Source organism: Pelodiscus sinensis, chromosome 3, assembly GCF_049634645.1.
Source record: "Pelodiscus sinensis isolate JC-2024 chromosome 3, ASM4963464v1, whole genome shotgun sequence".
Lineage (NCBI taxonomy): Eukaryota > Metazoa > Chordata > Testudines > Trionychidae > Pelodiscus > Pelodiscus sinensis.
The window spans coordinates 180,748,221-180,774,620 of record NC_134713.1 but is presented as its reverse complement, the minus strand read 5'-3'; the positions used below and the strand labels follow the sequence as shown (position 1 = coordinate 180,774,620).

The 26,400-nt window shown below is 42.6% G+C and overlaps 1 protein-coding gene across 2 annotated transcripts; it reads left to right on the top strand.

The window, feature by feature from the left end:
- Window positions 1–223: 223 nt before the first annotated feature.
- Window positions 224–20,658, top strand: FAM161A (FAM161 centrosomal protein A). 2 transcript variants are annotated; one of them, XM_006122166.4, is made up of 7 exons: window positions 224–389; window positions 7,284–7,531; window positions 10,625–11,812; window positions 12,183–12,350; window positions 16,259–16,358; window positions 18,118–18,272; window positions 19,926–20,658. In XM_006122166.4, exons 1-7 carry the CDS (start codon window positions 261–263, stop codon window positions 20,266–20,268), a joined length of 2,331 nt encoding a protein of 776 aa, XP_006122228.1. In that variant the 5' UTR covers window positions 224–260; the 3' UTR covers window positions 20,269–20,658. The 2 variants fall into 2 exon arrangements, with proteins under 2 accessions (XP_006122228.1, XP_006122229.1); XM_006122167.4 differs by lacking the exon at window positions 12,183–12,350 and having other exon boundaries at window positions 225–389; window positions 19,926–20,657.
- The last annotated feature ends 5,742 nt before the right edge of the window (window positions 20,659–26,400 follow it).

Sequence of the window (26,400 nt, the reverse complement as noted above, 5' to 3'; positions counted from 1 at the left end):
AGAAAGGCGCAGCAACTCTCAGAAGGGAGGACTGACAGCCCCCTCCTCCCCAACAGCGGGGCAGGAATCTCCGCACTCCGGGGTCCCCGAACTTCCCGTCGCGCCGCGGTCCGGAAGGGCTCTAGGAGGGCGGAGTCTCAGCTTGGGGCTTGACTCGCAGTCCGCATAGGTTTGTCCTAGTAGACGTGCCGTAGCGTCCCCGGTAACCGCTGTAGCTGGGAGCCAGAGGCGGCGGCCGAGCCAGCCGCTGCCCGCGGAGTATGGACGCGGCGCACCGCGCTGCGCTCCTCACCGCCTCCTGCCTCAGGACGCCCGTGAACCCGCGCACCAGGGCGCCGGTGGCTCTGTACGAGCGGGAGAGGCGCCCAGCGGCCGCCGTGGAGCAGCAGGTACCGCGGGGGCGGGGCGGGGAGCCCGGGCCGTGTCTCCTGCGCCGCTCGCCCCCCGGGTGAGGGCAGCGACATCCCGCTCCCCTTGCGCGGGAGCCTCCCCCCCCGCCTGAGCCGGGGGCTGGCGGCTCCGGCCGTGGGGCGCTCTCGCAGGGCGAGGGGGGGGCTCCTGCGCCCCGCACATCGCTGGGGCTTAGCCGTAGGGAGCCGCTCCAGCCCCCACCGGTTAACGGGGACCGGTCAGCATTACCCAGTAAGGGTGATAGGTACCGCTAATCCCCACTTCGGCACAGCTGAAGCCTGGCAGCCATGCTGAAGCAGGGGGCGGAGTGTGGGTGGGACCATGCGTGGCCGTTTGAGAAGGCAATGCCTTTCCCTGCCTCTTATATCTGCTGCCCATGGGGGTGAAAGTCTGTGAGCATCTGATCGCTATTATGTCAAGTAATGTCTCTGTTGTATAAGGGAGGCAATGCATTAGAAAACGTGGAACCGGTGGCATTCTCCTAGGCTGCCTAGCTCCTGCTAACCTTTTCATGGCTTTGATGCTGTGCTTTATGGAGTTCCATCAAGTCCAGTGACTGTCCCAACCTGCTAGGAGAACTAGGATTTAGTAGACAGATGGCTGCTTTTCCAGCCAGAAAGGGTCACCAGATCTGACTGACCTCCTGTAAACACAGGGCACCAGCACCGCCCTGCATGCTAAATGCCACTACCAAAATTAGTCTAAGGTATTTCAGCTTCCAGGAGACTGACCACTGTGCGCCACAGGCAGAGAACAGGAGGAACCAATGTCCACCAATGCCTGAGGCCCTTGGAATGGCAGGAAATTGATTGAAAGCTGCACAAAGATGATCCTAGCAGGCAACTTGCATCCCACACTGTGGAGGAAGGTGAAAATTCCAGAAGACTGCTACCAGTCTGATCCTCCCTCACCCCCAATATGTTGCTATGATATTCCTTGTGGCAACTGCAATAATGCTAAGGAACAAAACACACTGGGTTTACATTTTAAATAGGGTAAGATGATCTTCTGAAGATTAGTCTCTGGATTAATGATGTATTTTTAATTCTGTCTTCAAGTGAGATTTTAAAACTAAAAGTAATATAAGTTTTGTCTCTTAAGGAAATACTTTGGCATGTGGTGAAGTATTTTCTGATATATAAGGACACCCGTGTTCCAAGTCTGCCTTTTTAAAACAAGATGCTACAAGAGCTGTAAGAGATAAAGGAGATTATTGATGAGAATATAGGAATGATTCCTGTAAAAATGTGTTTTAAAGAGGGGTAGAAAGCGGAGTGTAGTTTCAAGTTCAGGGAAGAGATGTTGAAAGGTGTGAAGGTAAGAATGAAGGGGACAGCTTTAAAGCAAGAGGTGGTGCTGAGTTTAGCATACTGAAAGGTAGAAATAGGAGTAAATGGGAAAAGACATGTAGATGAGAGTAAGATTATGTAGCGTGATGAGAATGAGAACAAAGAGCTTGAATGTGATGCACTAGGCACTAACAGAAGGGGTTTGAAGATGAAGTAAAAAGTAATCCTACAAAAATGGAGAGAAATTACTAAGGGTGAGTACAAAAGAACAGTAAATGAGTGGCTATGAAATCAGAAAGGCTAAAGCACAAAATGAGATATACCTAGCAAGGAACATAAAAGAGGTTCTACAAATGTGTTAGGAGCAAGAGAAAGACAATGGAAAATGTAGGTTTGATACTTGGGGGGGGGGGAAGGAAAACTAGTAATGGATGATTTGAAGAAGACTGCCCTGTTTAAGGCCTATGTTGCTTCCATCATCACTATACGCAGTCCCTGAGTTACGTGGATCCCTACATACGAACAGGGCTTTTCTCGCCACGGAGGATGTGGGCGGCAGGACCGCCGCCCGCGTCCTCTGCAGTGAGAAAAACTGCTCCGTCTCTCCCTGGTCTGCTGTGGGTGGGGAGCGCAGCTAGTGCGCCCCCCCCCCCCCCCCTCCCCAGCAGACCAGGCTTTTCTCGCCGATGCCTGGGGTAGAGCAGCTGGGGCGCTGCCGGGTTGGTCCCCGCAACGCCAAGGTGTGGTGCTGCGGGGACCAATCCGGCAGCGCCCCAGCTGCTCTGTCCCAGGCATCCAGATTCAGCCACTGTTGAAACTGATCAGCGGCTGATTCCAGGAAGCCCGGGGCAGAGCAGCTCTGCCTTGGGCTTCCTGTAGTCAGCCGCTGGTCAGTTTCAACCAGTGGCTGAATCTGGACGCCAGTTCCGATTTACATACAAATTCAACTTAAGAACAAACCTACAGTCCCTATCTTGTACATAACCCGGGGACTGCCTGTATAAAGCTTAATTTATTAGTAAATCAAACAGTTTATTAATATAATAAGGGGAAAGGAACACAAGTAAAAACAGGGTTAAGGAATATTTAGATAGCAGGGCCTGATGAAATTCATCTTAGGGTACTTAAGGAACTAGCAGAAGCAGACTTGAAAACATTAGTGATTATCTTAACTCATGAAGGACAGGAGAGTCCCAGATGACTAACAGGCAAATATACCCCATATCTTTAAAAAGGGGAACAAAGAGGAATTATAGACCAGTCAGCCTAACTTCAATACCTAGAAAGATACTGGAACAAATTATTAAACAATCAGTGTGTAAGCATCTAGCTGACATAGAGTAATAAATAATAGCATGAATAAACATAATTTGCCAAGTCAATCATGCCAAATAATACTAAATCAACCTATTTTCCTCCTTTGACGGGGTTACTGGGATAGGGAATGCTGTAGATGTGATACATGCTGATTTTAATAAGGCTTTTGATACTGCTCAATATGGTAAAATTACTATTAGGGTGATAGTATCACTGGTTGAAAGACCATACTCAAAGAATAGTTCTCAGTGGTTCCCTGACAAACTCGAACAGTGTATCTAGGGTATGTCTCCACTAGGCAGCTTTTAAAAGTTGCCAAAATTCAGTGTGTGTGAATGCTGATTGTTAGTATTTTGTGAACAAAAGTGCCAACGCCCCCAACAAGGGGGTTTCGCTTTGTCGGCAGCAGAGCACTCCTGCCAACAAAGCAGCATTCACACTTCCACTTGCTGTGGCAAAACTTTGTCATTCATGGGTGCAGCCAATGATAAAAGTTTTATCAATCAAATGCAAGTGCAGCTATTGCAAATCCTATACCACGTATTATTCAATATTTTCACTAATGACTTGCATACTAGAGTGGAGAGTATGTTTATAAAATCTGACACACACACCAAACTAGGATGGCTTGCAAGCACTTTAGAGGATAGGATTAGAACTCGAAATAACCTTAATTAGAGGCTTGGTGTGAAATCAATATGCTAAAGTGAATTCAATATGCTAAATATGAACTGCATATGCAAAGTACTTCACTTAGGAAGGAAAAGTCAAATGCACAAATATATCATGGGGAGTAACTAGCTAGGCATCAGAAGTGTTGAAAAGGATCTGGAGTTACAATAGATCACAAATTCAATATAAGTCAATAATATGATGCGGTTGCAAAGTAGGCTATTACCATTTTGGGTTGTAGTAACAGAAAGATCATATGTGAAATCCAGGAAATCATTGCTCTACTTAGCAAGTGTGAGGCCTCATCTGTAGTACTGTGTCCTTTTCTGGGTGCCACCTTTTGGAAAGATATGGATAAACTGGAGCGATTCCGGGGAAGAGCCATAGAGATGATAAAATGTTTAGAAAAACTGACCAGGGAGAAAAGATTAAAAAGCACTAGGAAAGAAGACTGAGGGGCCACCTGATAAATCTTCAAATAGCTTCAAAGGGCTATTATAAAGAGGACTATGATGAATTGTTTTCCATGTCCACTGTAAGAGGAACAAGAATGAAGGGGCTTTCTCTGCTGCAAGGAAGATTTAGATTAGATTTAGGAAAACTTTCTAAGTACAAGAATAATTAGGGATTGAAATAGGTTTCCAAGGAAGTTTGTAGAGCCCTTGTCATTTGAGATTTTTAAGAATAGGTTGGACAAACACTTGTGAGAGAAGATCTAGGTTGACTAGTTCCTGACTCAGCCCAGAAGACTGGACTAGGTGGCCTCTGGGGGTCCCTTCCAGCCCTACATTTCTATGGTTCTGTGACTGATGAACTGGGTGACTTCATCTGAAATGTTCTGGATAGATTTCAAGACAGAGATTGCAAGTTCCTTGATAGAGAAGAGTGCAGAGGAGGGAAAGCGGGAAGTAAATTCAAGGACAGAATATACAATGGAATTGTCTTGGTTTGACAGTACAAGAGTTGACCATAGAGAAGTAAAGCTTTTGATCAACTTAGTGGAGGATGTTGGTGTAGTCCAGCTCAGATTTTTTCTGAGTGGCACGAGGCATGACAGGAGCAAGTGTGGAAATAGTAAATGCCAACAGACTGCCAGGTTTGAGAATAAAAGAGACGAACAGTGTGGTAAAGAAGATTAAAAGAATCCAGAGTAGAGGAGATGACAAAGGTGACAGCTGTGACTTATGTCACTAAGAGTACATACTACACTGCGGCACTGTTTCAGGATTTGAAATAGCTATTCCACATCATTTGTTCAAGCCCATTATTTCAAAATATAACAGGCTTGCTATTCCAACGTCCCTGTATATCTTTTTCCATGAGGAGTAAGGAATGTTTCAGAATAGTGCTCTTTTCTAAATTAACTTGAAATAAGCTATGTAATTTGGGTTGCTCAAATTGCGTAGCTTATTTCAAGCTACGGGTGCAGTGTTGATGCACCCTGAGAGATGAGAGCGTAGGGAAGGAAGAAAGGAGAGGGCAAAGAGAAGTAGAGAACTCAGACAAGTTTTCTGAAGATCAGATAATCCATGAGTGATAAAACAATGGGGGAGTCTGAATGTGTAGTATTGGAGTGGTCAGAAACAGAATTCAGACAGAGATTTCTAGGCAAGTTGTTGGGAAGTAGGACAAGCTGTTGTAGTTGATTCAAGGGACACATTAAAGAGCGCAGCTAAGCTGTCTCCAAGCCAATAGTAATTTCTCTGTTCATTCAGTAAAACACATTTGTCCTTTATCTTATTGATGTAAATTATTAAATCTTACAATTTGCATTTGGCTGTTTTTTCTTAAGAAATCCTTATAGCTAAGTCTTCTGATCAAACAGTGTATTGTGCCTGTGATCTTTTCCTAACAGCACACATTCATTGAATCTCAAAATAAGGCAACCATGTGACCTGTGGAGAGGGGAGAAGTGAAAATAAATAAATAAAAATAGACCTAGTTCAGCAGGAAACCTTGGACAAACATTCTGTGCCACTCCACCGCTTTCCCACCCCCACCACCACCACCAGTGCCTCAGCTGTTTCCATAGCAGGCAGCTTAGCAAATCTTGACTACTGTGCCCAGCTGCCTTGGACAAACAAAACACCTCAGTGGTAGGCCCATCAAGTGGCAGCCTTGTACCAGAAACTCCAAAAGATGCTCTGTTGAAATAGCAACGTTGTACAATGGTTCATTCATTACTGATTAAAATCAGGCAAGCCAAATGCCAGAACTCACCCAGAATTCCATTGCAAAAGGATAGGTTCATGGAGAGTTAATGCTAATAGCCAAGTTGAATGCATTGCCATAGTGGCTGATTAACTTGTTCTTTAACTTTCGAATAAATGCACGTGTTTTTAAAAATCTGTTATTGATAGGGTAGTAAGCACACAGTGTGGTATCTGCTATTTTAGAATACCAGTTGGCAGATGGCAGTACTGCATCACTTGTGCCCACACAAATCTCTTAATGAGCTTTTTTACATAGAAGAGTCTGAAGAGAGGATTTAGGAGTTGATGTGCAACTCAATGGAAAATAATATACCATCTTTCCATGGATCCAAAGCTGAAATCACCATTATTTGTACACATGTCAAAAGAAACAGATACCAGCAAGTAGTATAATATTAAGCAGTGTTTATGTTTGGTCTTTTATGGGCAGTCTCTATCTGGACTCTTTAAAGCTTCTCTTCCTTGTGCCTGTTTAATTAGTTTCATGTCAGGTCTGCTGTACTGTATGAAACTTGACATAGGATTTTTGGATGAAAGCTTAACTACAAATATAGTTAAACAAGAATTTTCAGTTAGAACTTAAGATTCTATAAAAACAAAAAATGCTTCAAAACAAACAAATAAACCCCTACCAAAACTCAGGACTAGTGGATAAAACTCGAAAGTGATTTAAAAGGCAGAGTAAATATTATCCCCATTCCATAAATGAAGAAACAAATGTGTCCTATAACTATAAAATGGATCATTAAAAATAATTGCAGGAAACATTTTTAAATATATGCACTAACCTGTTTTTACTGTACATATTTCTCCAACTTCCTATAACCTTTAAAGTGTTACACATATTGTGTTTATCGGGACATAAGGAGTTGCTGGTAAAAGAACATGTAAACTGATAGCCTAATGTAAGCACCAACGTTCCAAAATTTGATCTCTTTAATATGTTGTCAAAATGGGGATTTAAACCTTACCATGTCAGGTGTTTGATGGCTACTTATTTTCAAAATATTTATGGTAATAGAAAGTTTAGTCTTTGCATTTATTTTTATAGCAGAGGAATTATTTTTAGAAGAAAAAAAAGCACCTATTGTGTTTATACAATAGTAGCCAACCTGTGAGGAAATTAAGTGTAATTTTGACTTTTCTGAAATAAATACACATAAGAGTATAGCATCTAACTAACTGCTATTGACTTTGCTGGGTCTGGAATTTGTGCTGGAAAGCATACTTTATTATACTGCAATTAGTACAGCAGCCTTGGGGCAAGGAAAGTATGTCTGTTGAGTTATGCAGCTCCTGTTGCCTAAGCAAAGTGTTAGCTGGTCACTAATTCTTTTCTTATCATTACAAGGAAAATAATTCAATTCTCTTTTTTAAATAGGATGATTTTGACTTGGACTGTAATACCGAGAGACAACAAAGCCCCACCTTAAGTGGGGATTGCAAAGACTTGATAGACTTTCCCAAAATGTGCCACTCAAACCAGGAATATTACTTGAAGCTGCAAGAGCTGAAGAATGCCCATCTGGAAACAATGGCCAAACTGGAAAGAATGTATCAGAATAAGCTGCATTTGAAAGGAGTGTACTCCTTGGGCAATAAGGATGCTTCTCCCAGTTTGTGTTATAGGTAAGTTTAATAATTATCTGTGCTTCTGTAGTGCTTTTCTTCTGAGTCCTAGAGTTCCTGGCCAGAAGGGACTACCAGATCATTTACTCTGATCTCCTGTACATCCCAGGCTACTAATATCACCCAGACACCTTCACACCAACATCAGTAACCAAAATTAAACTAAAATATTGTGAGCCACGGACAAAGAACATGAGGGACCCAGGTGCACCAGTGCCCCTGTAATGGCAAGCATCTGATGAAGTAAGATACATCTAGATGATCTCAAAGCATTTTGCAAATATTAATGAACACAGCACTCTTTTGAAGCACAGAAATATTACTGTGCTCATTCCACACATGTGGTCTCTGAGGCATAGAAAATATAATAACCTAATTTCAAAGGTGCTGAATACCCTTAGCATCTATTGAACTTACCTTCATTTTCAGAAGCATCAGTGATTTCCCCTCAGAGCTACACAATAAGAATTGCAGATCATCATTCATCCAAAAATATTAAAATACTTTGCAAGTATTAAGTAACCCTCACAACTTCCTGTGGAGGGGCAGACATTATCCCTATTCCAGCAATCCTCAAAGTAGGCCGTGGGCCCATGCTGCTTTGTTTATCTAAAGGGTCCATAGCCATGGAGCCTCGTGGCTCCCTTTGGCTGGAAATGGCAAACTGGAGCCAGCAAACCCACTTTGAGAAACACCGCTATTCTTTAGATGAGTAACTGACGTTAAAGTGAGTTGTCCATTGGCACACAGTGAATACTGACTCCCGTTCCTCTGTCTAGCCATCATGTTTCTCTTCCATTTCTGTTTCTTGGGAAACCCTTTCCAGTGATTTTCCTTCTCTAGTTACCAGCACAGCTGTGGGTTATATTCATTTTGGATATTTAAACCACATGCAGATTCTGGCTGAAGGACTTGTTTTACAGCAGTGGTAGGGTTGCCTGGTATCCGGTTTTGAACTGGATAGTCCAGTATTTGAGCTTTCTGTTTGGGGAAACAAACTGAGAAAATATAAATGTCCGGTATTTTCTAAATAATATGTAATGTAGATTGTGATGTAATGTCAAGTGTGTCCAGTATTTTTGTTGAAACCATCTGGCAACCCTAACTGCCGTGGTAATCAATCTTTACAAGGTAACACCTCTCCCCTTATCTCTGTCCACACCCTCTCACACAAGCTAAGGCCAAGTGGATGAGGGAGGAACCACGGATTGAGTAAGGGAGCCGAGGCGTGGGGTGGACCTAGTCCAGGAACAGAGCTATAGCCAGGCTGCATTGGGGCCAGCAGCCAGATGCAGAGCCATGCCAAGGCTGAGGATGGGGACAGACATGGACCAGGAACTGAGGCTGAAAGTGGTGGTGGGGTAGGGCAGGGCTTGGCATTCCTTCCCTCCCTCCAACCTGTGGCCACTGTGCCCCCGCACCTTTGCCCTTGGATATTCTTCCACCTCCCACCCCCCACCTTAGGGAGCCATGCCTCACAGTTTGGGGATTTCTGTTTTACAGTAGAGATGTAAAAAATTAACCGGTTACTTGGTGAGCAGTAGGATAACTGGAATGCTTATCTGATAACCAGTTAACTAGACCTTGTCCAAACCCCAGTGGATGACCCACTGTACCTGGCCATAGCATCCCCAGGTGAGTTGGGGTAGCAGGCAGATCCACATCTGTGTTGGGAATGTGGAGTCCCAGCCATGCAGTGGGCAGGCATGACTCTGGTCATTTCCATGGTCAGGCTGGCAGGTGGAGCCACGGCCATAGAGGGCAGGCCCTGGCCACTCAACAGGTGGGTGGGCAGGGCTACAGCTGTGCCAGAATGGTCTCAGACCCATCCATGGTAGACAGGCTGGCCTGAAGTAGCCCCCACCACACCTGGCAGGTGGGACTCCTGACCCACAGACCCGGCAGGACCACAGCCCCAACTGTTCTGCACTATCCTGTGAATGGTTAAACAGTATAATTTTAATTGTTTAGCCAGTTAACTATTTTAACTGATATTTACATCCCTATTTTACAGCAATGTTCTTTGCTATCAATGCTATTTACAGCATTTCTTCTATACCTTTTAGAACAAGGTATTCTTGTCTGTGACCCAATATGAAAATAAACTTGCTACTTTCCAGTTCAATATAGATTTCTAGTGCTTGACTAAAACACTCTTTCCTAGAATCATGTCTTGTGCCCTAGTAAAAAACTGACTAAAATGGGTGCCGCTTATTTGGGCTTCTAAATCTTGTAATAAAATCATCTTCTGATTATTGTATATCACTACTAACTATTTTAATGAGCCTAGTTCTAAGCTATTTTCAGTTATAGACACACACCCTTTCAATTCCAGTCTATGGAGAAAGAAGGAAAAGAATCAACTTGGCCTTCATTCTACAAACAGTTCAGTCCATGAGTAAATACATTTTCCTTTTAAACAAAGTGTTAAGTGAGAAATCCTCAAGGCACCATTTTGGGCACATAGCAAGAGCAGCAGCTGTCCACCGGGACGTTAAGGAAGTGAGGGGAAAGTGCTTGCATTTCATGTATTCTGTGAGCTTCATTAGCCAGGTGTGAGAGGAATGCACAGAATGTAAGCACTTTCCCCTCACTCCCTTAGCGGCTGGGGAACGGGATGAAAAGCTAGCCACGTCCCGGAGCGCACGGCTGCTGCTCTCCTTATGCACCCAAAATGGCTCCCTAGGAAATCCTCCTGAGACAAACCCTTAAGAGCAAAGAAATGCCAATTTGCAAGATACCTCTTACTTATTTTCAATATATTTGAACTACCAATCCCAGCTAGAGATGATGCATCTGGTTATTATTGTTAATCTTAAAACTAACTTTGTAAAAATATACTTACTGCAGTAGTATCTTAATACCTCAATTAGGTCACAACCCTGTTTGGCTAGAACATAAACACACATAGTAAATACGAGTTTCTATGCTGCTCAGTCTCCGCGCTCTTGCAAAAAGTAGAGTAATGCTGCTTACCATCCTTGGCAAAGTGCCTTTAGATTTACAGCTGGGAAAAAGAGTGGAATGTTTTATTGTTGACTTTTGGCTCAAGATTAAACCTGTTACACCTAAAATTATTTTTTCCTTTTTTAGATCAACATGGGATAAGAGCTCATTTCAGCCTCTGAATTTGCATAAATCTTTTTCCGAGTCTGACTTAAATGATCTGCCCTATTCAAGTTTATCTGATGGGTCTGCTATAGAATTAGAGTTGGAAGAAGCAAATGGTAGTGAAACTGGATCACTGACATTTGCTAAGGAGCAAATAAAAAAAATGTGGGATGGATTTTCTGTGGAGGATTATGTCTATTGCACTAAATATAGCTTACCAAATTCACCAACATTCAGAATGATGGGAAAGAAGCAGAAAGAGTGGTCACCAAAGGTCACGGTGCCCAAGCCTTTCCAGATGACTATTAGAGAAGCTAAGAAAAAACAACAGAATGTCAAATCAAAGTCACAGATAGAAATGGAAAATAATTTATTGAAGAAGCAACTAGAGGAAGAAACAGAGTGTCAAAAAAAATTCCGAGCTAACCCTGTGCCTGCTTCTGTCTTCCTTCCGCTCTATCATGAAATAATGGAAAGAAATGAAGAACGCAGGAAGTCTGTGAAAGAGAGAAGCAGAGATATTCTTTTGGCCTCCCAGAAACCATTTCAGTTTATTAAGAGGGAGGAGCAAAGAAAAGAAATTAGGAAAATGCAATTAAAAGACCTTTCATTGCCTGAAAAGAAAACAAAATTATTCCAAGCAAAACCTGTCCCTAAATCGGTTTACAGTGCAGCCATTAATGATAAATTAAAAGAAGAACAGCTTTATAGAGAAATTAGGATCCAAATGAGAGCTGAAGAGTTGCTACGCAATTCCACTCTTCCCAACAGTAGACTGGCTAGTAAAACTTTCAATAAGAAGAGGAAACAAAAGTGCAATGAACAGAAAGAAGTGGAGCATAAACCAAAGATCAAATCTAGGGTTCCAGACTTTGTAACATTACATCAAAAATTCCAGGATCGCCTCCTGAAGCAGAAACGTGTAAAGCACATCACAGTCTGTGAACCCTTCAATCTTCGTACTCCATGTATTCCGTCCAACAAAGGGAAGATTCTGCAGGATATTCAAGCAGATGAAGAAAAATTAAAAGAAACACGCTGGCCTTATGCCTCTCCAAGATGCAAACCTCAAATGAGGTATTCAAGTGAAAATTCATCTCCCTTGGGACACGACGATTCTAAATCTCCAAGAATCACAGAATCTACCAAAAGACGAATACAAGCTTTAAGGTGAATAGTTCAGTGGTACGTTACATAAAGTACAAGTTACTTTATGAATCCTTGAGAAAAGAGACTGAGTTTATGCCACCAAATATTTAATTCCTTTTTTGTTTTTATTGCTACTGTGGTTATTTTCATCCTTTGATGATTTTTTTCTAGCTGCTGTCATGTACTTTCTTTTTCTCCCATAGACATTTGAGCAAAAGGACTGTGCCAGTTGGTTCCCAGTGTATACCTGAAGCCCCCACTTCTCAAATGAAATATAAATATTCCATTGTCTTGTCTGACCCTGGTTTCCTCCCTACTACCTTCCATAGATCCTTCCTTATGTTCTCTCTAGATTAAAAGTAATTCAGCCTTAGTTTATTTTTCCACCCAGGACATCACTTGAGGAAAAGAGAAAGCTGGAAGAAGAGCAAAAAAGGAGCAGAGCAAAGCAGAAACAAAGAGCAAAAAAACTGCAAAAACTTATAACAACCCGGGCTGAGGCCAATGACCCACATCAGAGCCTAGCTCAGATGTCTAAATCCAAATTAAAAATAATCAGGTATTCTGCTGTATCCCTAAAATCCTGAACCCCTAGATACAAGTTGTATGTTTAACAAAATCCAGTAACAGTATAATATAACTATTAATATAATATAACTGTTGTATTATATTAATATAACTATTCATCTGTCATAAATTAGAATTGTCAAACATTCTTGATAGAAAAGGGTATGAGCGAGTACAATATTTTGATCAATCAGGAATTGAGAACAAGGGTCCATTAAGATGAATTCAGGTTTATATGCTGTTCCTTAAATTATATCACAGATAACAAGGCTGGCTTGTTTTTAAACCTGCATATAATCAAAAGAGGGAAACAGAAGTTGTCACTACAAAATTTATATGTAGCTACAGGCTGAACTTCTCTAGTCCAGCACCCTTTGGATCTGACCGGTGCCAAACCAGATAATTTGCCACACCGTGGGAGGTCAGTATTGTCTAGCAGCATTACCAACACTTCCACTGCTTATTGGGCTCCTAGAACAGTGGTTCCCAAACACCGGTCTGTGGACCAATGGCGGGCCACAAACCCCTGCCCCCTGGGCCACAGCACTCTGCCAGGCTGTGCCTCTAGCTGCTAATGAGGTCCGTTCCCTATAAGGTGCACACCTCTGCATGCACTACAAATTCTCTTGCCATCTGCTCACAGTGAGTGGCACTACAGACTTCCTTGTGTGCCACAGCTGGAGCCTGGCAGTGGTGAGGTTGTCCCTGCTGGGGCAGCTGCGTGCCCTGGCTAGTGGGGTCACGTGGCCTTTCTGTTGCGGGCAGCATGTTCGGGACGAGGGAGCGGAGCCTTTGCAGCCATGAGCAGCCCAGCCTTTGTCAGTACTGAGGAGAATCATGTTAGAGGCCCCAGGGAGCTGCGCTGGGTGTCTGATTTCCACCCCTCCTCTGGCAGGGCCCAGCTTACCCTGTGGAGTCTCCCCTGCTGGTTCCAGCCTGCACGACATGTCTGGCAGCTTCCCAATGTCCTAGAGCACTACAGCCAGCAGCACAGCTCGGAGTTGTGCGGGGGGATCCAGGCTCTCTGACTCAAACCAGCACGTGTCGGGGCTAGTTCTACCCGGCTGTCAGATGGGTGCCATGACCCTGAGATGCACACGGGCTGAGTGATTCTAGGCCTCGACTGTTAATGGCCTGTGGAGGAACACTTGAGGCACCAGAAACATGCGCCTGCCCCGTCCATTGTACTGCAGACACTGCCGATGCCGTGCATGTGTCAGGGACTAGGCTGTCACCAGGCCTGGCAGGGCAGGGCCAGGGTCTCCTCCCAGCCACAGAAAAGCACTTTATTGTGCAGCGGAAGGGCCACATGGAGCCTGGCATGGCAGCATTAGAGCAGCCACAACCTGGGCAGCAGCGCTCAGCTGGTGGCTGGGAGGCAGCACAGCACTAGCTGAGAGAGGGTATGTCTACACTTGCACCCTCTTTCAAGAGTGATGCAAATGAAGATATTCGAAATTACAAATGAAGCCAGGATTTAAATATCCCGCACTTCATTTGCATATTCACGTTATTGCGCTCTTTCGAAATAGCGCTCTTTTGGAAAAAGAAAGGCTGTCTAGATGCGGTTATTTCGAAAGAAAACCCTTCTTCTGAAATAACCCTTATTCCTCCTACAACGAGGTTTACGTGTTATTCCGAAAGAAGGGTTTTCTTTTGAAATAACCGCCTCTAGACAGCGTTTCTTTTTTCAAAATAGCGCCCGGATGCAATTATGCAAATGAAACACGGGAGATTCAAATCCACGCTTCATTTGCAATTTTGCTCAGCTGCATTTGCAACCCTCTCTTGAAAGAGGGTGCAAGTGTAGATATACCCGGAGCAGGGCAGGCACTAGAGGGGCGGGCTAGTGCTGGGGGGCTCTAAGAGGCGGGGGGCTAACACTGGCAGGCTCTGGGGATGGAGCTAGTAGTGGGAGGTTATGGGGACAGAGCTGGCACTGGGGGACTCTGAGGTCAGGGCTAAAATTGGGGACTGGGAGCTGGCACGGCGGGGAGGCTCTAGAGGGGTTAGGTGTAGTGGAGCTCTGGAAACAGGAGGCTGGCACTGGGGATCTGGTGGTAAAGGCTCATCACTGCAGGGCTGAGAGGGCAGGAGGCTGGCACTGGGGGGTTGGGTGCAGGGGACTGGTCAGTGGCTGGTGCTGGGGAGTAGTGGAGGGGTGGGGAGCTCTAGGGGTTAGGGCTGGCACTGGGGGACTATGGAGGCTGGGGCTTTTGGTGGACCAGTAACATTTTATTTGCATATTCAGTATGCAAATACAATGTTACCAGTCTGCCAAAAGTTTGTGAATGGGTTTGTCAGTCCCTGGTATCAAAAAGGTTGGGAACCACTGCCCTAGAAGATATTTAGGGGTAATTTAGAGCTAAAGAACTGCTCAGAAAAATGAACCAGGATGGGTGGCTGTAAAGAAACATTATAGGACTGTGGTAAACTTGGCCACACCTATAAGAAGTGGACATCAGGCTAACTAAATTCATGCCGGCCCCTAGATGTTGCTGAAGCAGTGTGCCAGACTAGAGAGGTTCTACCTGTAGTATAGTTCCAGCTCTAACTCCACTCATACTACTTTCAAATTGCCAAATAAAATAACCCATGTTTTTGCTCTTATTTTTTAAAATTTAACTTCATGTTTATTTATATATTTAAGTGTCTTCTGCTTCCTGGTTGATAAGCAAATATCTTTTTTGTTCTGATTTGGGAATCAAATCTAATGAGAGTAGGAAGTGAGGCAAAGATATTACATGACTCTGTATCCATAATTTATCAGGAGGCAAGTGGGCTCATGACGCAGGCATGAGGGAAAGAGCAATTGTGTTTTCTTTGTAGCTAGCATGGGAAAGTAGGCAGAGACTTTTTCCTAATGGATTGTGAATCCAAATACTGCTGGGGGAGAGGGGGCCTTATGAAAGGCACTATAACTTAATGGTTACAAGATAGGGCTAGGACCCAGAAGAGGTAGATTCTAGTCCAAAGTGTTTCGTGAACTTCAGCATCTGACTTTTAATTCTAGGTTTTAGTTTCTCCTGTAAAATGGTGAACTTTTTTTTTCTTGCAAGGTGAATGAATGTATATTCATTAATGGTTGCAATATGCTTTGAGTTTATTGCACATCTGTAGTCATCTATGCTAAGTGTTTTTATTACTGTTACATGGGGAAGTTGATAGCAGCACTACGGTTGTTTATGCAAGTCTGTAACTATGCAGGATGTTTTTAAAATTATGTGAATTCTAAAGATGTCTGCTCTGCAACTAAAAATAGAAGACACTGACATTTTCTGTTTTTGAAAGATAAATTAAAATGTTAATATAAAAAATGATGTGGGAGTTTCATTAGTTCAAATATTTGGTACTTTAAGGTACTTGAAAGTACCTTAAAGTACCAGTTTTTCATAGTATACATTTTAACTTCCTCTTTTTTTCAAAAGCCTCCAGTTTCCTAACTTATCTTAGAAAAACAATTATATGGAATTGCTATCAAGATGAGAATGTAGCACTTAAAGGAAATTAAATTTACACGGAAAATCCTAAAACTTGTGTGTAACATGCACAAGTTAGATCCCTAAAGTTGTTGTACTTAAACTCATTTGTAAGGACATCTATCTCTTTTTCCAAATCGATTGCATCAAAAAACATTAAATGTTCTTTCATTTTCCCATTGTCAAAAGTACACTGTTGCTGTGGTAAAAGAACTTGAGATAATTTACTCGGCACATAACTAATGTAAAATACAGAACATTGACTTCAAAGACAACAGCACAATGGTCTATCACAAGCAATGTAATTTGCAGTTACTCTAGAATGTTGCATCTTGTAGCATAGCCTAGTCTTTTTGCTACCCCTTCTATAGATAATTAAAGGCAATCAATGCAATTTCTGTGTCATACTATATTTTAATAGGAAACATGAGAAGCAGAGAAAGCAAGAGTATCTGCGGGAGCGGAAGGAAATGGAAGAAAGAGTAAACCAGAGGCCATTGCTTTTGGAAAGAGCCACTCAGGTTGTCTTCCTACCTTGCTCTCACTCCTTAATTGAACTTATCTCTGAATATTGCCTAAATCAATGCCTGTGTCAGTTTTGAATATTTTTAGAGGATGTCTGAAAACTTTTGTAGTCAGGCATGTCAATTCCTGCCCGACTCTTTTAAAAAAAAAACTGCCTAGCACCTGTCCCCATGAAAATAAAATTATATTACCATAGATTGTGGCCCAGTACTCTCTGCTGCCAGCTTGCTTAGAGAGGTGTGGACCATCTTCCAAACATATTTCCCCCCTCCCCTCTGTTTTGGATTGCATGTGAGGTGAAAAAGAGGTACTGTGTAATTTAAACTATTATTATGACTTCATTATTTTCCCCACAAACATGTAACATGCCCTGCACTTAACCTACATATGACTTTAATGCTGAATATTTGTAATGTGACTGAGCTTGTAATTATGCTTTTTGATTTTTAATGTTGTGTATATAGTGATTTCCTTATCTTGAAGGCAGTAGGAAGTTCTCTGAGGCAGTGCAGAGTTTGTCACTGTCATTGATAATAATGTCACAGGTGAGAGGTATCTTGTAAAATGGCATTTCCTTGCTCTTAAAGGTTTGCGTCTGAGGAGAACTTCTCACTAATAACACTTTGTTTAAAAGGAAAAAGTGTTTACTCATGAGCTAGAGTTGAGAAGGTATGTGTCTGTGGAGTGAAGGCTCTTTGAGTGTGTTTGAAGATTGTGAGGCAAGTACATTGAGATTGATGTGGAGGTGTGTCTGGGCTGAACTGACTTCCTGGATTTTTAACTATCACACTTATAGGAAATCCCCAGGAACAACTTTATGTCTAAATTGATTAAGGGGGTTGTTGATTAAGGGTCCCTCCCAGAACTAATGCAGGGCTAAATGAGGCGGATGTACTGCTCGGTAGCTTTCCTTGCTTTGTACAATTTATGTAATAGACCTAACCATCATTAGATAGTGTATTATCCTGGAGACTTCACAGGAAGAGCTAGCAAACAGTACTGATTGAATGTTTCATAAGGTTTGTTTGAAGGGAAAACTACTACTATTAAAAACAGTAATACAGATATTCAGCAAATAAACGATCGATTATGAGTATACTGCCAAAACCAAGGAATTCAGAATATAATGGTGCTGATCATTTAATCCTATTCAGAATATTAGCCTAGAACCTTAAAGTACAGAACATCCTGTGGGTATCCTTGGCACTGAAGAGCAAATCTTACATCTTTGACCAATTTACGATGGTATGAAAAACTCCAAATAAAGCAGAAGCTGTATGCTTCTGCTGCAAAGAGTGACAGGCAGCAAACCCCTAAGAGAAGAAGGACTCTGCGCTATTTTTCCCTGCTAGGGAGCAGGGCTCTAAGCTGTAACTAGGAGAACAGCGTATGTGGGCATAGTAAGGGTGTGATCCCTGCACAGCACACTTCAATAGAGTCACAAACCCATAGAGGGAACAGCAGTTGTTATTCTTCATTCGGGCCTATCATGGTAATTGCTTTGGGCTATCTATACATGTGGGTTTGGAAAGGAAGACCCACCAACCCCTGTACCCTTCCACTGGGCAAACCCTCTTACACAGGCTATACCTGCAGGATTACAGAACTGTGTACTTTCCAATAGTGAGCTAAAAGAAATTCTACCATTTTGTGTTCACAGAGTAACACACTGAATTTGATGGGATTATGATGGATTAGAATCTGGCCCTTAATACATTAATTTTTAGAATGCTGTAACTATTTATTTTTCCATAGAAAAATGCCAGAATAGCGGCAGAAAAGCATTATTCTGGTCTACTGAGAGAACTGGGGATTTGTGAAGACTTCCTTTCAAAGAAAAGTCAAACTGATACATTTCTGGGTCACTCCAATACTAAAGGCTTTGGAAGCTGCTCTGAAGACAAAGAAAGGTAACAATTATCAGTGGTTTGTTGTGGTCGGTTACACACTTAGTTATAACAAGTTTTGTTTTAGTTTTAGAAGACAAAATTGTTTGTATTTTGGAGGTAACTATTTGGCTGCACAAAAATTCTCATTTTCATAGTGTCAGTGTTTCTATTAAATGTTAATTCACAAAAGACAATGAAAATGAAGTGCTCATCCGGTAAATTTGTAATCTCGTTTCCTCTTAAATATTTTAACACGGGATATGTAATTTAATGCACATGTTTTTTTTTAAAATTTCATTGCCTTGTCTTCCTGTTTTATTTCTGATTCTTTATCAGAAATCCTGGCTGGTTGCTAAGGAGAGGTCTGCTTTTGTAGAAGGCTGTTTTGTTTTTGTTTTTTTAATGAAAATAATGTTAACTTTTCAAATTTTCATTAAATGCTTGGATAATATGCCTTTTTAATGCCAACTCTTCATAGCTGTTACTGGGATTTGGGGAGCTATGCAGGGGTTCCAGGTCTGTGGTGTGTCCTATAGCGCCACTATTGAAATCCATTGACCACTGCTTCCTGCCGAACGGGGACACAGGCTACTGGGGCTACTGCAACTACTCTGCAGTGTAGAAAGAGGCTTTTTCTTCCTCATTGTTAGAACGTGTAACGTGCTTATTTTTTTATCATTTTTGTTTTATTTTTCAACAATTTCATGTTTCTTTTTTTCCATGCCAAGGGGGCATTGAAGGAAGGGTTGGAAGGCTCGGGAGGCAGGGTTCTGCCTCTAGGAAAGGGGCAGCAGAATGTGAGCCCACCCCACAGTGGAAGCTCTTGTCCTGTGGGGCTGAATCCAGCTGCCCCTCCAGGCTTATGACCTGGTGCACAAGGTCACAGTGTTGCTCCGATTTGGCCCACCTGCCTCTTTGCCATGAGGGGCAGCCAGGCCAAATTCGTGTGAGTGGTGCTTCAACCCCATACACTAAGTCACAACTACCAGAGCAGGCAGCTGAGCACAATCTCATCTTACAGGAGCTGCTGCTGCAGAATGATTTTGTTTTTATTCCATGTTGTCTTGCATTTGTGAAAAACGGGGGGGCCCTACCCATAGTAAATCCCCACCCCATAGAGATTAATACTCTGATTGGCAGGATCTGAGTCAGAGTATTCAAGGTAGGGATGTGAATCATCCTTAATGGGTGAGGCTTACCAGTTAAGGTTAACCGGTGGGGACTAGATCAACTCCCCGCCTGCCACAGGCAGGGGTCTTCTCTAGCCCTACGGGGGCGGGGAGGATGCTGTGGACAGGGGCTGCTCCGTTTGTCCAGAAAAGCCCCTGTCCACTGTTGGTGTGGATGCCTTGCAGGCAGGGGCAGCTCCGGCATCTGGAGCAGCCTCTGTTTGCAGCAAACCCGGGTGCCCCATAGGCAGGGGCTGCTCCAGCATCCGGAGCAGTCCCTGCCTTTGGTGGGGGGACTGCTCCAACCCAGTGGCAGGCGAGGGGATTCACTCCAGCCCCATTACCCCCTTTCCCTTTAATCGGTTAACCGGTTAACCAATATGTTTAACCAGTTAACCAATTAAACAGGATTTTCCATCCATAATTCAGGAGTTGTATTTCTTTACAACATATTTTTTAAATCTTCCTCAAAAGATAAATATATGCAAATCTTTGTTTCCTTTAGTCTTAATGAAGATAAAGTTCAAGAAAGAGAATCCTGTAGTGGGGAGAAAGCAAATCCTCAATCTGACCAGTCCTGTGAGGAAGGGGAGAAAGAAGAGAAAGCAAGCTCACGCTCTGACCAGTCCTGCAAGGAAGAGGAGGAAGAAGAGAAAGCAAGCTCACGCTCTGACCAGTCTTGGGAGGAAGGCGAGAAAACAAGCTCACAGTCTGACCAGTCCTGTGAAGAGGAGGAAGAGAAGGCAAGTTCTCAGTCTGATCATGACAAAGAGGATGTTTTGGAATATGAGGATTATAAGTATGAAGATAGTTTAGAAGGAAAGTCTAGTAATGCTGAATCTAACTGAAAGAACCGATGACAGATGTAACTTCTTTTATTACCTTGGTGCTCAACATACATTTCATTGCTGGCAATGGGTACATGCTAAAGAAAAAACTGAATCTTGGTGCTACGGGCATTTTGAACAGCATACCATCTTTTGTGAATTTCCATTTGTTAGCAATAACATAATTAGTTAATTACTAATGCTAAATTTGCTTTTTTTCCAGTAAGAAAAAATTATCATTACTCATCCCCATTAGCAGTTACACTTGTCAATGTATGCTTTATTCTAAACTTTCACTGCATGAGCACATTTCTGTGTTAATGAGCTATATACTACACTAAACTTCCAATAATCCGGCACTTTTAGGACCCAGGGGGTGCCGGATTATCAGAAATGCTGGACTATCAGAAGGGGGGGCTATGAGGGGACTGGAGTGGGGTGGGGGGATGGGAGGGCGGTGCCGCGGGTCAAACCCGGCAGCACCCCAGCTGCTGTGCCCCGGACGTCCCCAATTCAGCCTCTGCTGAAACTGACCAGTGGCTGACTCGGGGAAGCCCGGGCAGAGCAGCTCCAATTGTCTGGCTGCCTGAAGCACTTCCGGGTTCCAGGTGGTGCCGGACTAGCGGGAGTGCCAGACCACTGGATGCCGGACAACTGGAGTTTTACTGTATTAGGCACAGTTTAAAACTCATTTCTTGCATTCCTATTGACTAATACTTAGGCTTTTACATGTTGGCACAACAGGGTGGAGTGCAATTATCACGGAGGAGAAACAGTGTTGCTCCATAAGCAAGGCTCACAGAGCAATATTAGCTCTCATTTCAGCACTTCTAGGATCTGCTCAGTTTTAACCATCCCATACTATATCCTCCCATTATGGCACTATACATTTGTGTGCAACTGCCATTAAGGATGGTGATGGGTGTTTCTTGTGTATATCCTTTGGCCACCATTGGCAGAGTGGTAGCCATGGACACCAAAATACCATCTTACTATGCAGCTGGACTGCTCTTGCAACTGCTTAATTAATGTTCCTTTTAATATAATTTATCAGTAGCATCCCAGATATGAGGGCTCTTGGAACACTGAACGGGATAACAAAACCATGACTAATATACAGTGTAAACACATGGAGCCCCCTCATTAAACTTCTGTAGGGCGTTATAATTCTAAAAAAAAAAGGTGTGGGGGCACAAATTTGTAGCACGGGCTTCTGAAGCACAATTTGTATTTTTGTTATAATACGGATTATGTACTAGAACAAGTGTCTAATCAAAGCTCCAAAATAGTGTGTTCTGAATATTTTTAATCTATTTTAAAAACCATTCCAAGATCATGTGAAAGAATTCATTATAATGTAATAATGAATGTTTGTTTTACCGTGCAAGTTAGTTTTTTATTGAGGTTAATAGGTAATGTAAATCAAGAAATTATTACCTGTTTTGAAAATGTACCTCTTGAAGCTGTATTTTAAAATGTTTTGAGTGGGTAGAAGAAAAGAGGTTTAGTAAATTTAAGTAGTCTTCCTCCCTATATTGGCTACTCAGCCTGGCAGCTTTCTCTGTGGCAAGGGTGGCCAACAATTTTTGATGGAGGACCACTCCAAGAATTTGGAAAGTGGTCAAGGGCTGTACTCTTCCATATCAATGGAGGAGGTACAGAGTCTGGGATGGAGGATGGGTGCAGAATGGAGCCTGCAGTAAGGGACTGGGGTGCAAGAGATGGCGTGGGGTCTGGGAGGGAGTTTGGGTGAAAGAGACAGTTGTGTCCTGGGTTAGGGGACTAGGGTGCAGAGGTTTGGGCTCTGACCTAGGGCAGAAGGGGGTTGTGACTTGGGGCAGGGGACTGGAGTGCAGGATATGGAAGGGCATATGGGGGCAGAGGGTTTGGGTTGTAGCAGGGGCAAAGGGCTGGGGTGCCAGAGAAGGAACCGGCTGGGAGACTTACCTGCTTGACTCCCAGCTAACAGCCTTCTCAAGATGCCTGCCTGCCTGTCCTGCCCCTGCACTGGCTGCAGGGGCCATGTGGTTTTTGAACTGCTATGAGCCTGAGGTGAGGATGCTTTGCAAGCTGCCTGTTGATAACAGGCAGCTCCTGTTGGCTGAAACCGGCCAATGGGATTGTGGTGGGGACAGGAGCAGCACTTGAAGGCGGACAGCTTTTCAAACAGAATCCAGGAGCAGCTTCTCTCAGCAGCATGCGGGGGTGCATCTGCAGACCAGATCTGGCAGCTTGGCGGTGCCGAATTTGGTCCGCAGAGGATATTTTGCCAGCCCTGCTTTGAGGCTGCTCCAGAAATAAGGGCACAAATGAAGACATGAATGCTTCATATAGAGAACACCTTTTGGTTCCTTTTCCTACTCTATGCCTGGCTATCCCACGGTTCTCCATCAGTGCTGATGTAGGGATGGAAAAAAATATTTACAAAATAATAAGCAGATGCTGAAGAACTTCAAGTAATAGTTTGCAAACTAAATAAAGGATGATGCAAAATATCTACACAGCACATACACCCAATACGTGTTAGTGGCATTTTTGTTTGAATGCTGAATTACTGAATGTATAGAGGTTTCAGATGCCTTAGTCATCAAGTCTTAGGGGTTTTTTCCCCTTTTTTTGCAATAGTGTTAGATCGTTTCTTGTATGGTTAGGGCTGCATCAACAGACTTGCACTAATTCAGATCAGGTATTTCTAGTTCTCCGGTTTCTAGCTACTGTGCAATTTTAGCACAAATGTGTTAAATTTTGAAGTTAATTTTAATTCTCGATGAACTTTGATTTTTTTTTAAATAAAATATTTCTTTGGTGAAGAGTGTATATGTGTAAATATAATATAAAATAAGTGTATGTTAATAACTGACAATGAAGTTGCAAACAGTTTAAAATCTCTGGGCTGAGAAACTACAAACACTGATTTGCTAATGTTGGAGGCAGAGTAAAGGTAGGTGTTTCTGATGCACATTGTTAATGGAGGGCAGTTTGCAGATCATGAGCTTGGATTTTTTGTGTTGCTCTACACTTAGTATGGAATGCTGATAGATTTTTACAATATGATATTATTCTGAAAGTGACTGTAAAATGGCCCAGATGGGTGAGGCAAGTTGTCACTATTAGAAACAGTGCTTCAGAGTTGTCTGGCTTGTAGACTTAAGTTTTGTATTATAACAGCCTCAGTGAGGATCAATGCCCTCTTGTGCTAAGTGTGGTGCATTCATACAAGACATTTTTTCAGTAATTTTAGGACCCATTTCTTGTCCCATGCTTAATTAACTGCAGAAGCAAGAACTGCATTTGTATATTTAATACTGTGTACCTCCTCTGTAGATAAAGATTTGCTACCAGTTGTGTAATTTTCTACTGACCACAACAGCATTCCATTATAGGGTCCAGGTCTGTAAACGTGAACATGCTTAACTTAATACATGGGCACAAATAGAACCATTCAAGTATGCCAAACTAAGCATGTTCATAAGTACTTGCATGATCCACATCTTGCTGCTAGTATTCACGAGCACCTGACAAAGCAGGTACAAAGTTGGGAAATCTGTGCCAGGATACTGTGTTTGTTACAAAACCATCCTGACACTTCATTTAAATTATTTACTCTTTTTTTATGTATCTCCCCATATTTGTAAAAATGCAGTTGGTTGTGCTAAGTTGTCACTGTTCTGGTTATGTGCTTTCTGAATTCCTTACGATATGTTTCACACCCACCGTAAACCTCCCAAAAGGGGGCAATGGTATCCAACACCCTTCATTTACTTTTGTAATAACAAATAACAAAAATCTGTTCTTATAACTGTTTATACATTTCTTTCATTCCAATTCCATCATCCTTCACTGACCTTGTCGCAGCAACTCACTTATCCTTCTGTGTACCAAAATTACAAATTGCACCACCACCGCTATTGCAGCAATGAGACCTTTCTGTAAGAATCAGACAGATTCCCTAGTTGTTAGTCTGTCATCCTAAATGAATATCTTCATTTCCATTTATTCTTAAATAAAATTATCATTGTAATGATCAAGTAACAAACAAGGCTAAAACTGGTCTAGATGTCCTGCTTTAATGTGATTTTTTTTTTTCAAGCTAAAATCTTGTAAACTTCTTTCTGTGCCATAAGTTATCTCCTCTTGCAGTTTATGTGGTAAGCAACTAACTACCATCTATAAAAATGTATTGCTAGATCATGTGACTGTGTTTCAAGAAGAAAAAAATGTTTCACTAAAGCAGGTCGGCTACAGTTTTTCAAACTTTCACACACAATTCCAGAATTTGTTCCAAGGCCTGAAAATATTTTTCTCCGCTGGACCCCCCCACCCCCACCCACACAAACACACTCCGTTCTAGCCTCACAGAACAAAGGCGTAATTTGACTAAACATCTGAAAAATAGATCTTTATCTAACTCTGGAACACCTCACCACAAATGTTTAATGTGAAGTTTTGATGCTGAAGTCATCCATGCTATAGGCTATAGCCTAGCTACATTCTACTAGAGTAACAAATAATTAATTATGGTTAGGTACCCTTTAAGCAGTGTTAGGGCTCAGCAACAGTGGTATTGGTCTAGTAGCTGCCAGCCACAGGCCTTTGTCTAAACTAAAATGAAAGGTATGGTGTCCAAATATTTTAGCTAACAACCTGGGGACTGCCTGCATATGTACAAGATAGGGACTGTAGGTTTGTTCTTAAGTTGAATTTGTATGTAAGTCGGAACTGGTACATATTGTAGGGGAAACTCTAGACAAACATTTCTCCAGAGCTCAGTTTTATTCTCCCACACCTCAGTTCCCTCAGTCCTTTATTCTCAAGCTGAGGTGTCTGCTGAGAAAAGCCGCTCCGTGTCTCCCTGGTCTGCTGGGGAGGGGAGAGGGAGCGCTAGCTTTGCGTCTCCCTGGTCTGCTGGGGGGAAGCAGCTAGTGCGGGGTTGCCTCACCCCGTTTGTAAGTAGGGATCCGATGTAAGTCGGATCCATGTAACCCGGGGACTGCCTGTATTCTAAAACTACCATGTTTGAAAAGTCAAACAAACAAAGAGGGTGAAATAAATATTTTATTGGATCATATTCTGTTTTGGAGAGACAAGCTTTTGAGCCACACCAAGCTATCGTCTGTATACTCAGAGTTCCCACTCTTAGTTGCTACTTTCTTTGTATCTATTAGAGTGTAATTGATGCAATCTATTGAAGAGGAAATTTCTTAGCTAACTAGATCCAGTTTGGGCTGAAAATTCATAACACTAAATACTTAAAATATCTGATCTTGAATTTGGGTGCAATAACTTTGGTATTAGAAAATTATAATCTATATTTATAGACGTTCTAATGTCGTCTTACTACTCGCCAGTAAGGATCTCCAGCATGTTTCCCAACTTCAAATCCACCGCCAAAACTGGTTACCAAACTTCCATATAACTGGTGACTGACAATTTCTCCCTGTGGTGCTGCCTGCAAGCTTACAAAGCCTTCCATCCTGTACTTTCACTGGCATACATATAGAAAGAGACACACCCAATGGCAGTTACAAGCAGGTTCTCTGGCCAGCAGAGGCATGGGAAAGCTACTCCCAGCTCATCAGGCGCACACACACACACCCTGCAATATAAACCCAAAATTATACCATCTTGCACTGCACAGGAAACTGTACAACTGAAGCTCATAACATTTACACACACCCTAAATCTGGAGAGGTCTTTGCTCCTTAGTTATGGTTCCCACACACTGGTTTAGATGAAGCAAAAAAAGTTTACTTACGACTAAAGATTTTAAGTGATTATAAGGGGTAGCACAAAGATCAAAGCAAATTACCAAGCAAATAAACAAAAATGCAAACAAAACTTCATATACTACATAGATTGCTATTCATAACCAGATTCTCACCCTAAGAGACTATACAAACAGATTGTAGATTCCTAAAGGGCTAGCTACACATGCTTTCAGCTTGGAATCCCCAAGGCTATGTTTATACTACAAGGCTTTTATGAAAAAAACAGCAGAGCGTCCACATCTTATGCATGTTTTTGCACACGCAAAAAAATACAGTCAATCAACAGGATAGAGGGCTTTTGCCAGTAGAGTTATTCCTCTCCCCATGAGGAATAACTCTTTTTTTGCACTACAGCTCTTGCCCAAAAAGGCACGTGTAGACACTC

Bases quoted from the DNA above. Each gene is read 5' to 3' on its own strand.
- FAM161A (XM_006122166.4), top strand. From the start codon at position 261: ATGGACGCGGCGCACCGCGCTGCGCTCCTCACCGCCTCCTGCCTCAGG. The intron at 390-7,283 runs GTACCGCGGGGG...TTTTTTAAATAG, and splicing joins CGGCCGCCGTGGAGCAGCAG to GATGATTTTGACTTGGACTG. The intron at 16,359-18,117 runs GTTGTCTTCCTA...ATTTTTCCATAG, and splicing joins TTTTGGAAAGAGCCACTCAG to AAAAATGCCAGAATAGCGGC.